Source organism: Narcine bancroftii, chromosome 8, assembly GCF_036971445.1.
Source record: "Narcine bancroftii isolate sNarBan1 chromosome 8, sNarBan1.hap1, whole genome shotgun sequence".
Lineage (NCBI taxonomy): Eukaryota > Metazoa > Chordata > Chondrichthyes > Torpediniformes > Narcinidae > Narcine > Narcine bancroftii.
The window spans coordinates 73255314-73277121 of record NC_091476.1 but is presented as its reverse complement, the minus strand read 5'-3'; the positions used below and the strand labels follow the sequence as shown (position 1 = coordinate 73277121).

The 21808-nt window shown below is 52.5% G+C and overlaps 1 protein-coding gene across 1 annotated transcript in view; it reads right to left on the bottom strand.

Annotated features, from left to right (window-relative positions):
- Positions 1 to 11757: 11757 nt before the first annotated feature.
- actn3a (actinin alpha 3a) overlaps positions 11758 to 21808 on the bottom strand; it is a 45693-nt gene continuing 35642 nt past the window's right edge. The window contains exons 11-21 of the mRNA XM_069894073.1: positions 21198 to 21345; positions 20671 to 20821; positions 20044 to 20152; positions 19710 to 19850; positions 18942 to 19124; positions 18227 to 18361; positions 16836 to 17015; positions 16010 to 16156; positions 15182 to 15247; positions 14122 to 14280; positions 11758 to 12582 (exon numbers count right to left, since the gene is read on the bottom strand). Of these exons, the coding sequence (XP_069750174.1) occupies positions 12424 to 12582; positions 14122 to 14280; positions 15182 to 15247; positions 16010 to 16156; positions 16836 to 17015; positions 18227 to 18361; positions 18942 to 19124; positions 19710 to 19850; positions 20044 to 20152; positions 20671 to 20821; positions 21198 to 21345 (1578 nt within the window). The 3' untranslated portion in view covers positions 11758 to 12423. The remainder of the gene's footprint in view (positions 12583 to 14121; positions 14281 to 15181; positions 15248 to 16009; positions 16157 to 16835; positions 17016 to 18226; positions 18362 to 18941; positions 19125 to 19709; positions 19851 to 20043; positions 20153 to 20670; positions 20822 to 21197; positions 21346 to 21808) is intronic.

Below are 21808 nucleotides of genomic sequence, written 5' to 3'. Positions count from 1 at the left end.
CCACACACCCACAAATCTTCCAAAATCAGTTCTCCGCACACTCCCACCAATCCCCCCAAAATCAGTACTCCGCACACTTCCACCAACCCCCCAAATCAGTTCTCCCCAAACACCCACCAACAAACCAAAATCAGATATGCCCACAGACCCACAAACCCCCCCAAATCTATTCTCCCCACACTCAAACCCACCACCCAAATTCAATTCTTCCCACACTCCCACCAATCCACTAAAATCTGATTTCCTCACACTCGCACAAACCACCCCACAATCAGTGCTCCCCACACTCCCACCAACCCCAAAAAATCAGTACACACCACACTCACACCAACCCCTAAAACCAGTTCTCCCGACCCTCACACAAATCCCACTGAATTCTGTTCTCCCCACACTCCCACCAACGCCCCAAAATCAATTCTCCTCACCCTCACACAAATCCCCCTGAATTCTGTTCATCCCACACTCCCACCAACACCCCAAAATCAGTTCTCCTCACACTCCCATGAATCCCCCAATTCCATTCTCCCCACACACCCACCAAACCCCCAAAATCAATTTTCTCTACACTCCCGCCAACCCCACTAAATCCATTCTCCCCAGACTCCAACAAACCCCCAAAAGGCATTTACCCCCACACTCCCAGAAACCTTCCAAAATCAGTTCTCCGCACACTCCCACCAACCCCCCAAAATCAGTTCTCTGCACACTCCCACCAACCCCCCAAATCAGTTCTCCCCAAACACCCACCAACAAACCAAAATCAGATCTGCCCACAGACACACCAACCCCGCAAAATCTATTCTCCCCACACTCAAACCAACCACCCAAATTCAATTCTTACCACACTCCCATCAATCCACTAAAATCTGATTTCCCCACACTCGCACCAACCCCCAAAACCAGTTCTCCCCAACCTCACACAAATCCGCCTGAATTCTGTTCTCCCCACACGCCCACCAACACCCCAAAATCAGTTCTCCTCACTCCCATTAACCCCCCCAATTCTATTCTTTCCACACTTCCACCAACCCCCCAAAATCAGTTGTCACTACACTCCCCCTAACTCCCTAAATCCATTCTCCCCAGACTCCAACAAACCCCCAAAATGCATTCTCCCCACACTCCCACCAACCCCCCAAAATCCATTCTCACCATTCTCCCACCATGCCCACAAAATTAGTTCACTCCACACTCCCACCACCCTCTCAAAATCCGTTCTCCCCACACTCCCACCAACCCCTAAAAATCAGATCTCCCCACCCTCCCACAAATCCCCCTTAATTCTGTTCTCCACCAACCCCCCAAATCTGTCAGCCTCACACTCCCATTAACCCCCCAAAATCCATTCTCCCCACACTCCCACAAACCTCCCAAAATCTGTTCTCCACACTCTCCCACCAACCCCCCAAAATCATTTATCCTCACAATCCAACCAATCCCCCCAAAATCAGTTCTCCCTACACACCCAAGCCCCCAAAATCCATTCTCCCCACATGTCCACCAACCCTCCAAAATCAGATCTCCCAACACTCCCACCAATCCCCCAAAATCAATTCTCCCCACATTCCTACCAACCTCCAAAAAACGGTTCTCCCCACACTCCCATGTATCCCACAAATTCCATTCTCCCCACACTCCCACCAACCCCCTGAAAAATGCATTCTCCCCACACTTCTACAAACCCCCAAAATACATTTTCCCTACTATCCCACCAACTCCCAAAATCTCCCCACACACCCACCAAACCCCCAAAATCAATTTTCCCCACACTCCCACCAACCCCCAAAATCCATTCTCCCCACACTCCTACCAAACCCCCAAAATCAGTTCTCTCCACAATCCTACCAACCCTCCAAAATCAGTTCTCCCAACACTCCCACCAATCCCCCAATATCCATTCTCCCTACATTCCCTCCAACCCACGAAAACCCTTTCTCCCAACGCTCCCACCAATAGACCAAAATCCATTCTCCCCAGACTCCAACAAACCCCCAAAATGCATTTACCCCCATACTCCCACAAACTTTCCAAAATCAGTACTCCGCACACTCCCACCAACCCACAAAAATCAGTTCTCTGCACACTTCCCCAACCCCACAAATCAGTTCTCCCCAAACACCCACCAACAAACCAAAATCAGATCTGCCCACAGACACACCAACCCCCGAAAATCTATTCTCCCCACATTCAAACCAATCACCCAAATTCAATTCTTCCCACGCTCCCACCAATCCCTAAAATCTGATTTCCCCATACTTGCACAAACCACCCCAAAATAATTTCTCCCCACACTCCCACCAACCCCTCAAAATCAGTTCTCTCCACCCTCACACAAATTCCCCTGAATACTGTTCTCCCCACACTCCCACCAACACCCCAAAATCAGTTCACAGCACACTCCCACCAACCCTACAAAATCATTTCTCTCCACACTCCCACCAAACCCCCCAAATCCATTCTCCCCACATGCCCACCAATGCCTCAAAATCCCTTCTCAACACACTCCCACCAACCCCCCCAAAAATCATTCTCTGCACACGCCCACCAAGCCCCAAAATCCATTCTCCCCACACTCCCAACAACCCACCAAAATCCATTCTCCCCACTTCCCCACCACCACCTGTAAAATCCATTCTCCCCCCAACCTCACCAACCTTTCAAAATCCTTTCTCCCCACACTCCCACCAAACCTCCAAAATCAGTTCTCCACATACTCCCTCCAACCCCTCAAAATCCATTTTCCCCACGCTCCCAGCAAACCCACAAAATTAGTTCACCCCACACTCACAACAATCCCCCAAAATTCATTCTCCCCAGAGTCCAGCATACCCCCAAAATACATTCTACCCACACTCCCACATATCTCCGAAAATCAGTACTCCCCACATCCCCATCACCATCCCAAAATCCATTCTCTGCAGACTCCCACCAAGCCCCAAAATCATTTCTCCCCACATTCCCACCAACCACCCAAAAATCAGTTCACCCCACACTCCCACCGACTCCCAAAAACATTTTGCCCCATACTCCAACGAAGCCCCCAAAATCAGTTCACCCCACATTACCACAACCCCTCCAAAATCCATTCTCTGCAGACTCCCAAGCCCCAAAATCATTTCTCCCCACATTCCCACCAACCACCCAAAAATCAATTCACCCCACACTCCCACCGACTCCCAAAAACATTTTGCCCCATACTCCAACGAAGCCCCCAAAATCAGTTCACCCCACATTACCACAACCCCTCCAAAATCCATTCTCTGCAGATTCCCAAGCCCCAAAATCATTTCTCCCCACATTCCCACCACCCCTCCAAAATCCATTCTATGCATACTCCCACCAAGCCCCAAATCATTTCTCCCCACATTCCCACCAACCTCTCAAAATCCATTCTCCCCAGTCCCACCAAACCCAAAAATCAGTTCACTCAACACTCCCAAAAAAACCCAATATCCATTCTCCCCACACTCACACCATCCCCCCAAAATCCATTCTCAACATACTCCCTCCATGCCCACAAAATTACTTATCTTCAAACTCCCACCAGCCCACCAAATCCATTCTCCCCACACTCCCTCCAAGCCCCAAAATCAATTCTCCCCACACTCCCAGCAAACCCACAAAATCAGTTCACCCCACACTCACAACAATCCCCCAAAATCCATTCTCCCCAGAGTCCAGCATACCCCCAAAATACATTCTACCCACACTCCCACATACCTCCGAAAATCAGTTCTCCCCACATCCCCACCACCATCCCAAAATCCATTCTCTGCAGACTCCCACCAAGCCCCAAAATCATTTCTCCCCACATTCCCACCAACCACCCAAAAATTAGTTCACCCCACACTCCCACCGACTCCCAAAAACATTTTGCCCCATACTCCAACGAAGCCCCCAAAATCAGTTCACCCCACATTCCCACCACCCCTCCAAAATCCATTCTCTGCACACTCCCACCAAGCCCCCCAAAATCAGTTCTCCCCATACACCCAAGCCCCAAAAATCCATTCTCCCCACACGCCCATCAATGCCTCAAAATCTCTTCTCCCCACACTCCCACCAACCCCACAAAAACCATTCTCTGCACACTCCCAAGCCCCAAAAGTATTTCTCCCCACATTCGAACCAACCCCCCCAAAATCCATTCTCACCACACTCCCACCAAACCCCCAAAATCCATTTTCCCCACCTTCCCATGAACAACCCCAAATCCATTCTCCCCACATTCCCACCAACCCGCCAAAATTCATTTTCCCCATATTCCCATGAACCCCCCAAATCTATTGTCCCCACAATCCCACCAACCCCTAAAATCCATTCTCCCCATACTCCCACCAACCTTTCAAAATCTGTTCTCCCCACACTCCGACCAACCCTCCAAAACCAGTTCTCCACATACTCCCTCCAACCCCTCAAAATCCATTCTCCCCAAACGCCCATCAACGCCTCAAAATCCCTTCTCCCCACACGCCCACCAACCCCACAAAAACCATTCTCTGCACACTCCCAAGCCCCAAAAGTATTTCTCCCCACATTCCACCAACCCCCCCAAAATCCATTCTCACCACACTCCCACCAAACCCCCAAAATCCATTTTCCCCACCTTCCCACGAACAACCCCAAATCCATTCTCCCCACACTCCCACCAACCCACCAAAATCCATTCTCCCCATACTCCCACCAACCTTTCAGAATCTGTTCTCCCCACACTCCCACCAACCCTCGAAAACCAGTTCTCCACATACTCCCTCCAACCCCTCAAAATCCATTCTACCCGCACTCCCAGCAAACCCACAAGATCAGTTCTCCCCACACTTGCAACAATCCCCCAAAATCCATTCTCCCCAGAGTCCAGCATACTCCCAAAATGCATTTTCCCCACACTACCACATACTTCCCAAAATCAGTTCTCCCCACATTCCCACCAAGCCCCAAAATCTGTTCTCCCCACACACCCACCAAACACCTAAAATCAATTTTCACCACACCCACCAACTCCCCAAAATCCATTCTCCCCAAACTCCCAACAAACCCCCATAATCAGTTACCTCCACACTCCTACCAACCCCACAAAATCCATTCTCCCCACACTTCCACCAAGCCCCAAAATTAGTTGTCCCCGCATTCCCACCACACCCCCAAAATCCACTTTCTCCACACTTGCACCAACGCCTTACAATACCATCTCCCTCCCCACTCCCGCCAAACCCCAAATCTGTTCTGCCATCACTCCCACAATGCCCTCAACATCCATTCTCCCCATATTCCCACCAACCCTCTAAAATCCATTCGCTCCACACTCTCACCAACCCCCCCAAAATCATTTCACCTCACTCTCACACCAACCCACCAAAATCCATTCTCCCATACTCCCAATAACCTCTCTAATTCCGTTCTTCCCACAATCCCACCAACTGCCCAAAATCCATTCTCTGCACTCCCACCAATACCCCAAAATCAGTTCTCCCCACATCCTCACCAGCCCCAAATTCCATTCTTTGCACACTCCAACCAACCCCCCAAAATAACTTCTCCCCACACACCCACCAAACCCCCAAAATCAGTTCTCACAACACTCCCACCAATCCCCCAAAATCAATTCTCCCCACATTCCTACCAGCCTCCAAAAACCCATTCTCCCCACACACCCACCAACCCCAAAAATCTGTTCTCCCCACACTCCCATGTACCCCACAAATTCCATTCTCCCCACACACCCACCAAACCCCCAAAATCAGTTCTCACAACACTCCCACCAATCCCCCAAAATCAATTCTCCCCACATTCCTACCAGCCTCCAAAAACCCATTCTCCCCACACACCCACCAACCCCAAAAATCTGTTCTCCCCACACTCCCATGTACCCTACAAATTCCATTCTCCCCACACTCCCACCAACCCCCTGAAAAATACATTTTCCCCACTATCCTACCAACCCCCCAAAATACATTTTTCCCACTATCCCACCAAACCCGAAAATCTCCCCACACACCCATCAAACCCCTGAAATCAATTTTCCACACACTCCCACCAACCCCACAAAATCCATTCTCTCCACTCTCCCACAAACCCACCAAAATCCATTCTCCCCACATCCCCACCACCACCCCAAAATCCATTTTACCCACACTCTCACCAACTCCCAAAATCAGTTCTCCCCACACTGCCACCAACCACCCAAAATCAGTTCTCCCAGCACCACCAACAACTCCCAATATCCATTCTCACCACACTCCCACCAACCCCTCAAAATAAGTTCACCCAACACTCCCAAAAAAAACCCCAATATCCATTCTCCTCACACTCCCACCAACCCCCTAAAATCCATTTTCACCATACTCACACCATGCCCACAAAATTAGTTCACTCCGCACTCCCACCACCCTCTCAAAATCTGTTCTCCCCACACTCCCACAAATCCCTCTTAATTCTGTTCTCCCCACACTCCCACCAACCCCCCCAAATCTGTCATCCTCACACTCCCATTAACCCCCCTAATTCCATTCTTCCCACACTCCCACCAACCCCCCAAAATCAGTTGTCACTACACTCCCGCCTAACCCCTAAATGCATTCTCCCCACATTCTCACAAACCTCCCAAAATCTGTTCTCCGCACACTCCCACCAACCCCCCAAAATCAGTTCTCCCCAAACACCCACCAACCTACCAAAATCTGATCTGCCCACAGACACACCAACCCCCCCAAAATGTATTCTCCTCACACTCAGACCAACCACCCAAAATCAATTCTCCACACACTCCCACCAACCCCCCAATATCAACTCACTACACACTCACACCAACTCCCCAAAATATATTCTCCCCACACTCAGACCAACCACTCCAAAATCTGTGCTCCCCACACTCCCACTAAGCCCCAAAATCCATTCTCCCCACATTCACAACAAACCCCCAAAATCATTTCTCTCCTCACTCCTACCAAACTCCACAAATCAGTTCTCCCCACAATCCCACCAACTACCAAAATCAGTTCTCCCCACCTCCCCACCAAAATCCATTCTCCCCACACACCCACCAACCCACCATAATAATTTCTCCCCACACTCACCTAACAAAATCAGTTCCTGATCATCCCCACCAGTCCCCAAAATACGTTCAATGCACACTCAAACCAACCCCCCAAAATCCCCCCACTTCCAAAAAACCCCAATATCCATTCTCCCCACACTCCCACCAACCTTCCAAAATCAGTTCTCCTCACACTCCCATTCACACCCTTAATTCCATTCTTCCCATACTCCCGTCAATCCCCTAAATCCATTATCCCCAGACTCCAACAAACCCCCAAAATGCATTCTCCCTACACTCCCACAAACCTCCAAAAATCAGTTCTCCACACACTCCCACCAACCCCCCAAAATCTGTTTTCTGCACACTCCCACCAACCCGCACAAATCAGTTCTCCCCAAAAACTCATAAACCAACCAAAGTCTGATCTGCCCACAGACCCACCAATCCACACTCAGACCAACCACCCCAAAATTTGTGCTCCCCACACTCCCACCCACCCCCAAAAACATTTCTTCTCACACTCAAAACTAGCCCCCAAAATCAGTTCTCCCTACCTTCCCACCTCCCCTCCAAAATCCATTCTCTGCCCCCTCCCACCAAGCCCTAAAATCATTTCTCTCCACATTCCCACCAACCACTCAAAATCCATTCTCCCCACAGTCCCACCAACCCCTAAAAATCAGTTCACCCAACACTCCCAAAAAAACCCAATATCCATTCTCCCCACACTCCCACAAACACCCCAAAATCCGTTCTTACCATACTCCCTCCATGCCCACAAAATTAGTTCTCTCCAAACTCCCACCAGCCGCCCAAATCCATTCTCCCTACACTCCAACAAAGCCCCCAAAATCAGTTCACCCCACATTCCCACCACCCCTCCAAAATCCATTGTCTGCACTCCCACCAAGCACTAAAATTATTTCTCCCCACATTCCCACCAACCTCCCAAAATCAATTCTACCCACACTTCCACCAACCCCGCAAAATCCATTTTCTTCACACTCCAACCAACCCCCCCAAAATCAGTTCTCCCCACACACCCAAGCCCCCAAAATCCATTCTCCCCACACTCCCAACAAACCCCCAAAATCATTTCTCCCCACTCCCACCAACCCAACAAAATTCATTCTCTCCACACTCCCAACAAACCCCCAAAATCAGTTCTCTCCACTCTCCTACCAACCCTCCAAAATCAATTCTCCCCACCCTCAAACCAATGCCCCTAAAATCTGTTCTCCCCACACACCCACCAAACCCCCAAAATCAATTTTCCCTACTCTCCTGCCAACCCCAGTAAATCCATTCTCCCTAGACTCCAAGAAACCCCCAAAATGCATTTACCCCCACACTCCCACAAACCTTCCAAAATCAGTTCTCCGCTCACTGCCACCAACCCCCCACAAAATCAGTTCTCCGCACATTTCCACCAACCCCCCAAATCAGTTCTCCCCAAACACCCACCAACAAACCAAAATCAGATCTGCCCACAGACCCACCAAACACCCCAAAATCTATTCTCCCCACACTCAAACCAAGCACCCAAATTCAATTCTTCCCACACTCCCACCAATCCACCAAAATCTGATTTCCCTACACTTGCACAAATCACCCCAAAATCAGTGGTCCCCACAATCCTACCAACCCCAAAAAAATCAGTACACACCTCACTCGCACCAACCCCCAAAATCATTTCTCACCACCCTCCCACAGTCCTCCTAAATTGTTCTCCCCACACTCCCAACACCCCAAAATCAGTTCTCCTCACACACCCATTAACCCCCCCCCAATTCCATTCTTCCCACACTCCCACCAACACCCCAAAATCAGTTCTCCTCACACTCCCATTAACCCCCCCTAATTCCATTCTTCCCACACTCCCACCAACCCCCCAAAATTAGGTGTCACTACACTCCCCCCAGTCCCTAAATCCATTCTCCCCAGAGTCCAACAAACCCCCAAAATGCATTCTCCCCACACTCCCACAAACTTCCCAAAATCTGTTCTCAGCACACTCCCACCAATGCCCCAATATCAACTATCTACACTCTCCTGCCAACTCCCCAAAATCTATTCTCACCACACACCCACCAACCCCTGAAAATCATTTCCCTCTACACTCCCACCAAACCCCCAAATCCATTCACCCCACACGTCCACCAATGCCTCAAAATCCCTTCTCCCCACACTCCCACCAACCCCCCAAAAATCATTCTCTGCATACGCCCACCACGCCCCAAAATCCATTCTCCCCACATTCCCACCAAAATCCACTCTCTGCACACTCCCACCAAGCCCCAAAATCATTTCTCCCCACATTCCCACCAACCACCCAAAAATCAGTTCAACCCACACTCACACCGACTCCCAAAAACATTTCTCCCCACACTGCAACGAAGTCCCCAAAATCAGTTCTACCCACACACCCAAGACCCCAAAATCCATTCTTCCCTCACGCCCACCAATGCCTCAAAATCCCTTCTCCCCACACTCCCACCAACCCCTCAAAAATCATTCTATGCACACTCCTCAGCCCCAAAATCAATTCTCCCCACATTCCCACCATCCCCCCTAAATCGATTCTCACCACATTCCCACCAAACCCCCAAAATCCATTTTCCCCACATTGCCACGAACCACCCCAAATCCGTTCTCCCCACCCTCAAACCAATGCCACTAAAATTAGCTCTCCCCACACACCCACCAAACTCCCGAAATCAATTTTCCCTACACTCTGACCAACCCCACTAAATCCATTCTCCCGACTCCAACAAACCCCCTATATGCATTTACCCCCTCACTCCCACAAACCTTCCAAAATCAGTTCTCCGCACACTTCCACCAAACCCCCAAATCAGTTCTCCCCAAACACCCAACAACAAACCAAAATCAGATCTGCCCACAGACCCACCAGCCCCCCAAAATCTATTCTCCCCACACTCAAACCAAGCACCCAAATTCAATTCTTCACACTCCCACCAATCCACCAAAATCTGATTTCCCCACACTCACACAAACCACCCCAAAATCAGTGCTCTCCACACTCCCACCAACCCGAAAAAATCAGTACACACCACACTCGCACCAACCCCTCAAAATCAGTTCTTCCCACCCTCCCACAAATCCCCCTAAATTCTGTTCTCCCCACACTCCCTCCAACACCCCAAAATCAGTTCCTCTCACACTCCCATTAACACCCCAATTCCATTCTTCCCACACTCCCACCAACCCCCCAAAATCAGTTGTCACTACACTCCCCCAACTCCCTAAATCCATTCTCCCCAGACTCCAACAAACCCCCAAAATTCATTCTCCCCACACTCCCACCAACCCCCCAAAATCAGTTCACCGCACACTCCCACCAACCCCCCAATATCAACTATCTACACTCTCCCGCCAACCTCCTAAATCCATTCTTCCAACATTCCCACCAAACCCATAAAATCAGTTATCCCCAAACACCCACCAACCAACCAAAATCTGATCTGCGCACAGTCCTAACCCCCCAAAATCTATTCTCCCCACACTCAGATCAATCACCCAATATCAATTCGCCCCACATTTCCACCAACCCCCCAATATCAACTCTCTATACTCTCCCACCAAACCCCTCAAAATCAGTTCTCTCCACACTCCCACCAACCCTCCAAAATCCGTTCCCCCAAACTCCCACCAACCCTCCAAAGTCCATCCTCCCCACACTCCCAATCTTCCAGAATCCAATCTACCCCTCACTATAATACCCCACCCTGCACCCTGTATCCCACTGTTACACCTCATCTTGCACCGTGACTCACTGTAACACCCCACTCCTCACTGTGTCCCACTGTGACACCCACCCTGCACCCTGTGACTCACTGTAACACCCCAACCTGCACCGTGACCCACTGTAACACATCACCCTGAACCCTGTGACCCACTGTAACACCCCAACCTGCACCGTGACCCACTGTAACACATCACCCTGAACCCTGTGACCCACTGTAACACCCCAACCTGCACCGTGACCCACTGTAACACATCAGCCTGAACCCTGTGACCCACTGTAACACCCCAACCTGCACCGTGACCCACTGTAACACATCAGCCTGAACCCTGTGACCCACTGTAACACATCACCCTGCACCCCGTGACCCACTGTAACACATCACCCTGAACCCTGTGACCCACTGTAACACATCACCCTGATCCCTGTGACCCACTGTAACACATCACCCTGCACCCCGTGACCCACTGTAACACATCACCCTGATCCCTGTGACCCACTGTAACACCCCACCCTGCACCTTGTGACCCACTGTATCACCCCGCCCTGCACCCTGTGACCCACTGTAACACATCACCCTGAACCCTGTGACCTACTGTAACACCCCGCCCTGCACCATGACCCACTGTATCACCCCACCCTGCACCCCGTTATCCACTGTAACACCCCACCTGCACCCTGTGACCCACTGTAACACAATACCCTGCACCCTGTGACCCACTGTATCACCCCACCCTGCACCCTGTGACCCACTGTAACACATCACCCTGCACCCTGTGACCCACTGTAACACCCCACCCTGCACCCTGTAACTCACTGTAACACATCACCCTGCACTCTGTGATCTACTGTATTTAAGTACATTTTGACCTGCCTGAATGGCGCGTAAAACAAAGCTTTTCACTGAATCTCAGTACAAATAACAGGAAAAGATTCAATTCCGAAAGGCTGGTGATAGGTTCAAGGAGTGTTTTATTATCTGCTCATGTGGTTTAACAGGACACTCTCACTAGCGCCAGGCCCACAATAACCTTATGGACCCAGTGCCTGTCGTAATCTGAATCCCCAGAAAGAAACATGAGGAGTGTCTGATGGATGGCTGAGGAGACGGTTAAATGTAGGAGGGTGGTGTGGGTTGAGATGGTCTGAGGGGTGTGAAGGAGATCTTGTACTGACCAGCCTGAGCTCTGGGGTGTTGAGGTACGAGGGAGAGGGCAGCAGTCATGAAGAGGAAGGGAAGACAGAAGAGGACATCCCCTACTATCTGAATTTCCTCACCATCGGTGGGGGGAGGGAGGAAACTGAACCTCCCCATCCCCACCAAAATGGGGAACTGCTGGAGGGTGCAATCAGGTGTCCTGTACTGGGATCATCAGTCCAAACCACCCCCCCGCCACCCAACCCTCCCTCAACTGAACAGTGCATGCAGTGAGTGAACCCCAACCCTTCCGAATATTGCCCAGGCCCCTTCTCCCCGGGGATGTTTTTTTTTGGGGGGGGAAAAGAAGATATTTTCTGCCATGCGACGTTCACCCACCCTCGTCCGTCTGGGTCAGCGTGACAGAGGACAAAGTTGAAGGACGTGGGGGGGTGGGAAGGTGCGAGGGAGGGGTTGAAGGGTTTACAGGTCACTCTCTCCGTACAGAGCGCTGGAGAAGGAGATGTAATCCAGGGCGCCGGGCACTGCGCCTGCACCCGTGTAGGTAGTCATCCGCGAGATGCAGTACTCTGCCTGTTCTGGGGGAAGTTCCCGACGCAGCTCCTCCACGGTGATGTAGTTCTGCAGGAAGTGAGGATTCCTGTCAGTCACACTACACATCCAAGGCTGATCCCAACACTTGTGAGTGCTCCTTCCCATCCCCTTACACACCCTCGGGGTCAGAGTGAAGCTCCCTCCACACCATCCTGTCACACACTCCCGGGGTCAGAGTGAAGCTCCCTCCGCACCGTCCCATCACACACTCCCGGGGTCAGAAACAATGTGAACCTCCCTCCGCACCATCCCATCACACACTCCTGGGATAACAGTGAAGCTCCCTCCGCACCATCCCATCACACACTCCTAAGGTCAGAGTGAAGCTCCCTCCGCACCGTCTCATCACACACTCCCGGAGTCAGACACGAGGTGAAGTTCCCTCCGCACTGTCCCGTCACACACTCCCGGAATCAGACACAGAGTGAAGCTCCCTCTACACCATCCCATCACATACTCCCAGAGTCAGACACGGAGTGAAGCTCCCTCTGCACCGTCCCATCACACACTCCCAGGGTCAGAAACAATGTGAACCTCCCTCTGCACCATCCCATCACACACTCCTGAGGTCAGAGTGAAGCTCCCTCCGCACCGTCTCATCACACACTCCCGGAGTCAGACACGAGGTGAAGCTCCCTCTACACCATCCCATCACATACTCCCAGAGTCAGACACGGAGTGAAGCTCCCTCTGCACCGTCCCATCACACACTCCCAGGGTCAGAAACAATGTGAACCTCCCTCTGCACCATCCCATCACACACTCCTGAGGTCAGAGTGAAGCTCCCTCCGCACCGTCTCATCACACACTCCCGGAGTCAGACACGAGGTGAAGCTCCCTCTACACCATCCCATCACATACTCCCAGAGTCAGACACGGAGTGAAGCTCCCTCTGCACCGTCCCATCACACACTCCCAGGGTCAGAAACAATGTGAACCTCCCTCTGCACCATCCCATCACACACTCCTGAGGTCAGAGTGAAGCTCCCTCCGCACCGTCTCATCACACACTCCCGGAGTCAGACACGAGGTGAAGTTCCCTCCGCACCGTCCCGTCACACACTCCCGGAGTCAGACACAGAGTGAAGCTCCCTCTGCACCACCCTGTACACACTCCCTGGGTCAGAGTGTACTTCTCTCTGCACCGTCCTGTCACACACTCCCAGAGTCACAGGCCTCTGATTCACAGGGACAGCTGTGACTGCCTGACCCTGTAGTTCCATTTTGTGAGCTGCCACAATACATTGGGTTAAATGGTGTATCTGGAGATCTTGGTTCAAATCCTAGTGCGGTACGCTGTGTGCCTAAATCCAGTTCCTGGGTTTAAAACTGTGAGTCGTGACGGTGCGGAAGAAATGGTTTGTTACGGAAACCTACTGGGTTTGTTCAGGAGCTCCCCATTAGTTCAGTGTGATTATCTGCCTTCACCCTCTCTGTGGGCCTTGTGTGAGGCCAGATTCACAGCTATGGGACGAGGGGAGGGGATTGAATCTGCCCACACCCAGAGGAATGGCACTGGGAGAGGTAACCCTCTCAGCTTGAGAGGGGGGGTCAGAGGTCACGCACCTTGTCGGAGGCCAGAATCTTAAAGGATGCCATGACCTGTTCCGCGGTGTCAGTCTCGGCTGTCTCTCGGGTCATGAAGTCAATGAATGCCTGGAAGGTCACCACGCCCGTGTTGTTGGGGTCGACTAGGGTCATGATCCGTGCGAACTCCACCTCTCCCTGTTGAGGAACAGAGATCAACAGTGAGCACCCGGCAGGTGGCGGGAGGCAGCAGATTTGGATTTGAGACATCACGTATAACCCCGAGATCCCTCTCCCTGCGGGCCGGGCAGAATTACCATTTATTGGTGGTGGGGAATAAAAACCCTCTTCGACGTCATGGTGGGTGCCTTTTACATCCCACCCTGCGGGAAGGCTGCCACATCTCCTCACAGGGAACCTCGGAAAAATTGTTCCCCCACCACCCCCCTCCCACCATCAGATACCAGATTTCTTGTCAGAACACATACACGACATCACAAAATACAACCCTGAGATCCCTCTCCCTGTGGGCCAGGCAGAATTATCACTTATTTGCAGTGCAAAATAAAATTGTACTCAATGTGCACTTGGGCAGGAGGTATCGTAGCACTTTGGCCCTTCCATCCATTTTTTTTCCCCCAAGCTATCAGGCTCCTGAATTCCCAGAACATATGTGGATAGTGTTACTGTATACGTCTTAATATTTTAACATTTCAATGTGTTTAACTTCTATTCAAACTTATATTTATGTAAATATACCCACGGTAAACATAGCCCCTTTTCCCATGGTAAACCTGGCCTCCCTACCCACAGTAAATATAGCCCCTTGGCCCACAGTAAACATGGCCCCTTTACCCATGGGAAATATGGTTGCCTTCCCATGGTAAACATGGCCCTTTTGTCCATGGTAAACATAACCACCTTTTCCACGGTAAACATGGCCGTTCTGCACACGATAAACATATTCGCCCTGCCCACAGTTATCATGGCCACCCTGCCCAGGACTTGTACCACACAGAGCTGGATGGCAGTGTAGACTGTGAGCAGGATGCAGTCACATACCTGCAGGTAAAATGGCCATTCAACACTTGAAACTTACCAGGTCGTATCCCATGGAGATGAGGCAGGCGCGGAAGTCATCGGGTTCCATCTTGCCATTCCTCTTCTGTAAGATAAATCCTATTAGTGACCGGCTTAGAGCAGAGACTCAACTCGGACAGCTCCCTGTCTCGGCACAGGAGAGACTGAGGTGGGAATGACCCCACTCCTCCCCACAACCATTCCCCGTCTCACCTCTCTATTCCCCATTCTCCACCCTAGCTCTCATGCACCTCCCTCCATCCCCATGAACATGCTGTCTCATGCTCCCCCCCCACAACACCCCTATATCTATCCCTCCCAGCCACTGTCTGCCTCCACCTCCCCCCATTCCACCCCAAGCCTCTCGCCCACCCACTCTTTCCCCCCTTGCCCTTCCTGTCCCCTCCCTTTTCCCCTACCCCTCACTCCCACCTCCATTTCCGTCCCTCTCTCTTCTCTCCCCTTCCCTCTCTCCTTCCCACCACTCTCACTCCCCCTCCATCTCTCCCCTCCCCTCCCACTCTCACTCCCCTCCATCCCCTCCCATTCCACACTCCCCATCTCTCTCCCTTCACTTGCTCTCTCCGCTTCCCCTCTCACACCCCTCCATCTCTTTTCCTCTCCTTCCCTTATCCCTCCATCTTTCTCTTTCCCTCTCCCCCTTCCATTCTCACTCCCCTTCCATTCTCACTCCCCTTCCCTCTCTCTTCCTACACCTCCCCATCCACTTTACCCTCTTCCCCTTCTCTCTCCCCTCCCCCCCTCACTCCCCCTTCCCTACCTCCTACTCGCTCCCCCCACCTCCCCCCTCTGCCCCCCCACTCCTAGCCCCAGAGTGCAGCCTCACCCTGTCAAAGTGATTGAAGGAGGCCCGGAACTCATTGAGCTGTTCCTGACTGATGCCCTTGGCGTCACGGGTCAAGATCTGGTTCTCCACCTCATTGATGGTCCTGGCGATAGTAGTAAGAAGCTGTTCCCACCCCACACGGATGTGCTGGGGGCAGGAAGGCAAAGGTCAGGGAGAGACCCCATCAATCGGGGAACAATCAAATGGTCATCAATGGGCAGCGACACTCACTCCCAGGGTCAGACACAGAGTGAAGCTCTCTCCGCACCATCCCATCACACACTCCCGGGGTCAGACACAGAGTGAAGTTCCTTCCGCACCGACCCATTGCACACTCTGGGGTCAGACACTGAGTGAAGCTCCCTCCGCACCATCCTGTCACACACTCCCGGAGTCAGACAAAGAGTGAAGATCCCTCCGCACTGTCCTGTCACACTCTCCCGGATGTCAGACACTGAGTGAAGCTCCCTCTGCACCATCCCATCACACACATCCGGGGGTCAGACCCAGAGTGAATATCCCTCCGTGTTGTCCCATCGCACACTGCCAAATAGGGACGTAAGATCAGGAACCAGTTGTACAAAGACGCTGAAGTGCTAATCAGGAATTTTCTGTCTTGCAGTTAGAATACAACCGGAGCTCTGGAAGCTGGGGCTGGCTGGTGGCTGAAGTGTTAACCCCACTGTCATTGAACTGAGCAGCAGAACTCAAGTGAGCATGTGGGAGGGAGGCAGATTCCGCTAGCTGCTGGACATCTGGGTGGGTTTGGGCCAGGGCTGGTAGGGACAGAGCAGGAAAGGAGGAGGGTAAGGTCATGGGATCCTACCTCCATTGTGTAGCTGGTGTGCTTGTTGTCGAAGATGAGGGCCTCCTGGATGAGCTGGTGGTCTCCCTCCAACTTGTCAATGTTGGCCTTGTAATTGATGATGTTCTGCTCGTACTGCTTCAGGTGGTTCATCTGATCCTCCAACGAGCCTGTGATGTCGACAGAGATGTGGCCGATCTCCTGCAGGGAGGGGCAGGGAAACAGAGCACATGAGAGGGTGGAGCGGAGGAAGCGGCAAGGTCTGACCACCTCCACGAGAAGCAAACAGCCCGATTCCATTCCCCCTCCCCCTATCAGCAGGGGAGAAGGGGAATGTTGGAGGCATTAGATCCGAGAGCTTGTGTGACTGTATAAGGCACTGGTGAGGCTGCGCCTGGAGAACTGTGTGCAGTTCTGGTCTCCTTACTTGAGGGAGGATCTGGCCCGTTGAGCTCTGCTCCACCATTCAATGAGATCATGGCTGATCTGATGAGAGGCTTATATCCAGTGACCTGCCTTTTCTCCATTTCCCTGACAATGTAAAAATCTATCCAACCTTATCTTATATTTACTGAGGCCGCCTCCACTCCTTCAATGGGCAGCGAATTCCACAGATTCCCCACCCTCTGGGAAAAACAGTTCCTCCTCATCTCTATCCTAAATCTACTCCCTGGATCTTGAAGCTACGTCCCCTCATTCTGGTCTCCCCACCAAAGGAAACAACTTACCCACCTCTATTATATCTCTGCCATTCATAATTTTACATGTTTCTATAAGATCCCCTCTTGTTCTTCTAAAATCCAGCAAGTCTAGTCCCAGATGACTCAATCTCTCCTCATAGGCCGACCCCCTCATCACTGGAATCAACCTGATGAACCTCCTTTGCACCACCCCCAAAGCCCGTCCATCCTTCCTCGAGTAAGACCAGATCTGCACGCAGATGCGGCCTCACCAGGACCTTGTCCAGTTGCAGCAGGACCTCCCTGCTCCTAAATTCAATCCCTCTGGCAACGAAGGGCAACATTCCATCTGCCTTCTTGATACCCGGCTGCACCTACAAACCAACCTTCTGCAATTCATGCACAAGCCCTCCCAGGTCCTCCTGCATGGCCGCATGCTGCCATCACTTGCCGTTTAAATAATATTCTGATCTTCCATTTTTCCTTCCAAAGTGGACAACCTCACATTGTACCCCATCTGCCGGACCCTTGCCCACTCGCTTATCCTATCAATATCTCTCCGCAGACTCTTCGCATCCTCTGCACAAATTGCTTTTACACTCAGTTTAGCGTCATCAGTAAACCTAGATGCTCGACACTCCGTCCCCTCTTCCAGATCATTTATTTATATCATGAGCAGTTGCAGGCCCAGCACTAACCCACTGTAAGGAACAGTCTGAGGCACCAACTCACCTCCATCTTGGTCTGGATCCATGGGCCAATCACGTTGGCCTGGGCAGCAAACTGACGGCGGAGGCGCTCGTTGGACTGTTGGCGTGCAAGTTCTTCCTGAAGGGTCTGATCTCGGTGGGGCACCAAAGACTTTACCTGCGGACCACCGAGGTGGTGGGGGGGGGAGTGGTTGGTGAGTGAGTCAGCCAGCTGGTCCCACCTCTGCACCACATCTCTGCTCCCTTTGCCTAATGGTCCAATCCAGACCAGACAGGTACCGCGTCCGCCTTCTCTGTCACAGACTAAACGCCCATCCCAGTCCCGGTCTAAACCCATCTCCATTCCACCCCACTCTGTCCTGGACTAATTCACCCCACCACCACCTTACCCATCTCAGTCCTGGACTATTACCTTGACTCCATTCCAGTCCCCACACTAATCCCATTGCACCACTTGCCTCCATGTCAGTCCCAATGCAAACCCCATCATATCACCCTCTCCCCTCCTCCCCCAGTAGCCCCTATTCTAACCCCACCGGCCCACCCTCTCCTCACCACCCCATGTCAGTCCCTGCCATCCTGTGTCAGTCCCCATGCTAACCCCAGTTCCCCACTCTCTTCCCGCCGCTCCATGTCCACATTCTAACCCCACCGCTCCACTCTCTCCCCGCTGCCCCATGTCAGTCCCCATGCTAACCCCATCACCCACTCTGCCTGACCTGCTGGATACCCCTCACCTTGTCCCACTTGCCAGCCACCTCTGGGGCGCTCAAGTTAGTGTAGGGATTAATTCCGGACAGTTTGATGCCGTAGGTCTGGGCGATCTTGTTGATCTCATTCTGAATGCCAAGGATGGCCATGCGTTCCTTGTCCGCCTCAGGGAGAGTGGCCTTGAACTGCTCATGGGCTGTGATCAGGCTCTGTGGGGTGGGGGAAGAGAGAGAGAGAGGCCTGAGCTAGAAATCCCAAGGCCCTTCAGCCCTGGTCACTCATCGACATGGGGCAGTGGAGTTAGTCCAGCTGTGCCTTCCCCGATTACAGTTCAGATGTGGGAACTGAGTGTTTAGGCATGACACAGTGAGGGGACGAGTGTCTAGCCGTGACACAGTGCAGAGATGGAGTGTCCAGCTATTACACAGTGCAGAGACGGAGTGTCTAGCCATGACATAGTGTAGAGATGTTGTGTCTAGCCATGACGCAGTGTGGGGACGTAGTGTCTAACTGTGACGCAATGCGGGGAAGGAGTGTCCACCTGTGGTACAGTGCAGTGACAGAGTGCCTAACTGTGACACAGAGGCAGAGTGTCTAGACGTGGGGACGAATAAAGTGCAGGGTCAGAGAGTCTAGATGTGGGGATATGTGTCTACCTGTAATAGAGTGGGGACAAGTATCTATCTGTGACACAGTATGGAGATGGAGTGTCTAAATGTGACATAGTGGGGGGGGGGGGGGGGTGGGGGGGGGCGGAGTGTCTAACTGTGACAAACCTTGGTCCTCTGCCGTACCTGGATCTCCTCGATGCTGTGCACAATGAACATGTCCTGAAGGTCTTCCATGGCGCCATCCATCCAGTTGTTAAAGGGGGCTGCGCGCTTGGCAAACTCCAGGTACAGTTGGTCAATGGTCTCCAAGAGCTTCTCATTTCGCTGGGGTTGGGGAGAGAAAGGGTGAGGGAAGGCGGGAACGGGATAGTGTCCCGAGCCGGGTGCAGGCAGTGGCGGAAATGGGACAGCATCCCAGGCTGGGCAGGGAGCCGGGGTGGTACATCATATCAAGCCAGGCCAGGTGAGGAGACAGCACAGCATCATAAGCCGGACAGGGGACCAGGGTAGTACTCACCTCGAGGGCATCCCTCCGCTTCTGGGTCAAGGTGCCAAGGGTGTCCCACTGGTCACAGATGCCCTGGCACCGACTGTTCACTGTGGCAGCATCGTGGTAATCAAGTTCACTGAGAGAGAGAGAGAGAGAGAGAGAGAGAGAGAGAGAGAGAGAGAGAGAGAGAGAGAGAGAGAGAGAGAGAGAGAGAGAGAGAAAGGGAAGGTAGAGAGAGAGGGAGAGAGAGCATGTGAAAGATGCGAGGAGGGAGGAGGATAGGAAATGGGGGTAGAGGAGGGGATAGGAGGAGGGGTGGTTGAGGCAGGTTGTTAGGAGGGAAGAGGAGGGTGAGGGAGGAAAGGAGAAGGGGAGGCAGGGATAGGAGCAGGAAAGGTGGAAATGGGAGAGGAAGGATTGGATGGGCAAGGGGAGTAGATGAAACGGGACGAGGGTAGGGATAGGAGGAAGAGGGTGGGGATGAGGGAAAGGGGAGGATGGTAGGGATGGGAGGACTGGAAGGAATGGGAGGAGTGTGGGGGGATGTAGGATGGGAAAGAATGGGTGGAGATGGGTGGGAGGAGGGTGGGGATGGAGGTGGGGTGGGAGCGGTGTGCGGGGACAGTAGGGGGACTCTAAGGCCACCCATCCTACTTGAGTTCCTGTGCGATGGCGGCAATCTGCTCCACGCGGTCTTGGTGTGCAGCGAGGTCGCTCTCGAACGCCTCATGCTTCCTCACCAGGGCGCGGATCTCCATCAGTGAGACCGACTCGTAGTCCTTACGGCTCAGCATCTCCTCCTTCCCTGTGGAGGGGGTGGCAGGAGGGGTTAACATTGGGTGAGGGAGGGTGTAGATGGACTTTCCCATCTCACTTGGATGCCAAACCCACCCCTCTATCCCTAGTCTCTGCCCCACTGATCCCCTTCCCCAACCGATCCCTAACCCAACTGATCCTCAACCCAACGGGTACCCTCCCTAACCGATATCCTTCCTCAACTGATACCCAATCCAACTGATACCCTACCCAAGTGATACCCTCCTCCAATTTCTGCCCTAACTAATACTCTCCTCCAACCAATACCTGCCTGAACCAAAACCCTCTGAATGCCTCCTGCTCAATGCCTGGAATCCTGCCAATAACCTTCCCCATCCACTGTCCTCCCCTTGACCATAGATCACCTGCTGTCCAGGACTCGTGCAGTGCACACTTCTGCTTGAACTTCTCAGCCAGATGGTCGAGCCTCTCGAGTCGTCGGATCTCAGTCAGGAGCCACTCCTCATAGCCCTTCTCCACCTGCTCCAGGCCTTTCCAGGCATTGGCGATGTCCTGTGTGGGAGCGAAGGTGGAGGTAGCACCGTTCACAGGCCCTTGGGACCCTGCCTGACCCTCCCCCCACGTAACTCTTGGCCTATTATGGGGTAAGGCCTGGCATTGGGTGTGGACCCAGTGCTTTAGGGATGGGAGAGGTCGAATCCCTTCAAGCACTGTCCATGAACAATATGGCTGCCACCCTTAACCAGATGGCCACCCATACCAGGAGGGTGATCAACTGTACCATCAGGGCGGTTACCTGTACCAGGATGGCAGCCACCTGTACAAAGATGGCCATCACCCGTACCAGGATGTCCACCATCCGTACCAGGTGGGCAGTCACCCGTACCAGGAGGGCGGTCACCTGCACAAGAAGGATGGTCACCCTTACCAGAAAGGTGATCATCCATACCAGGAGGGTGATCACCCTTACCAGAAGGGCAGTCACCGGTACCAGGAGGGCGGTCACCTGTACCAG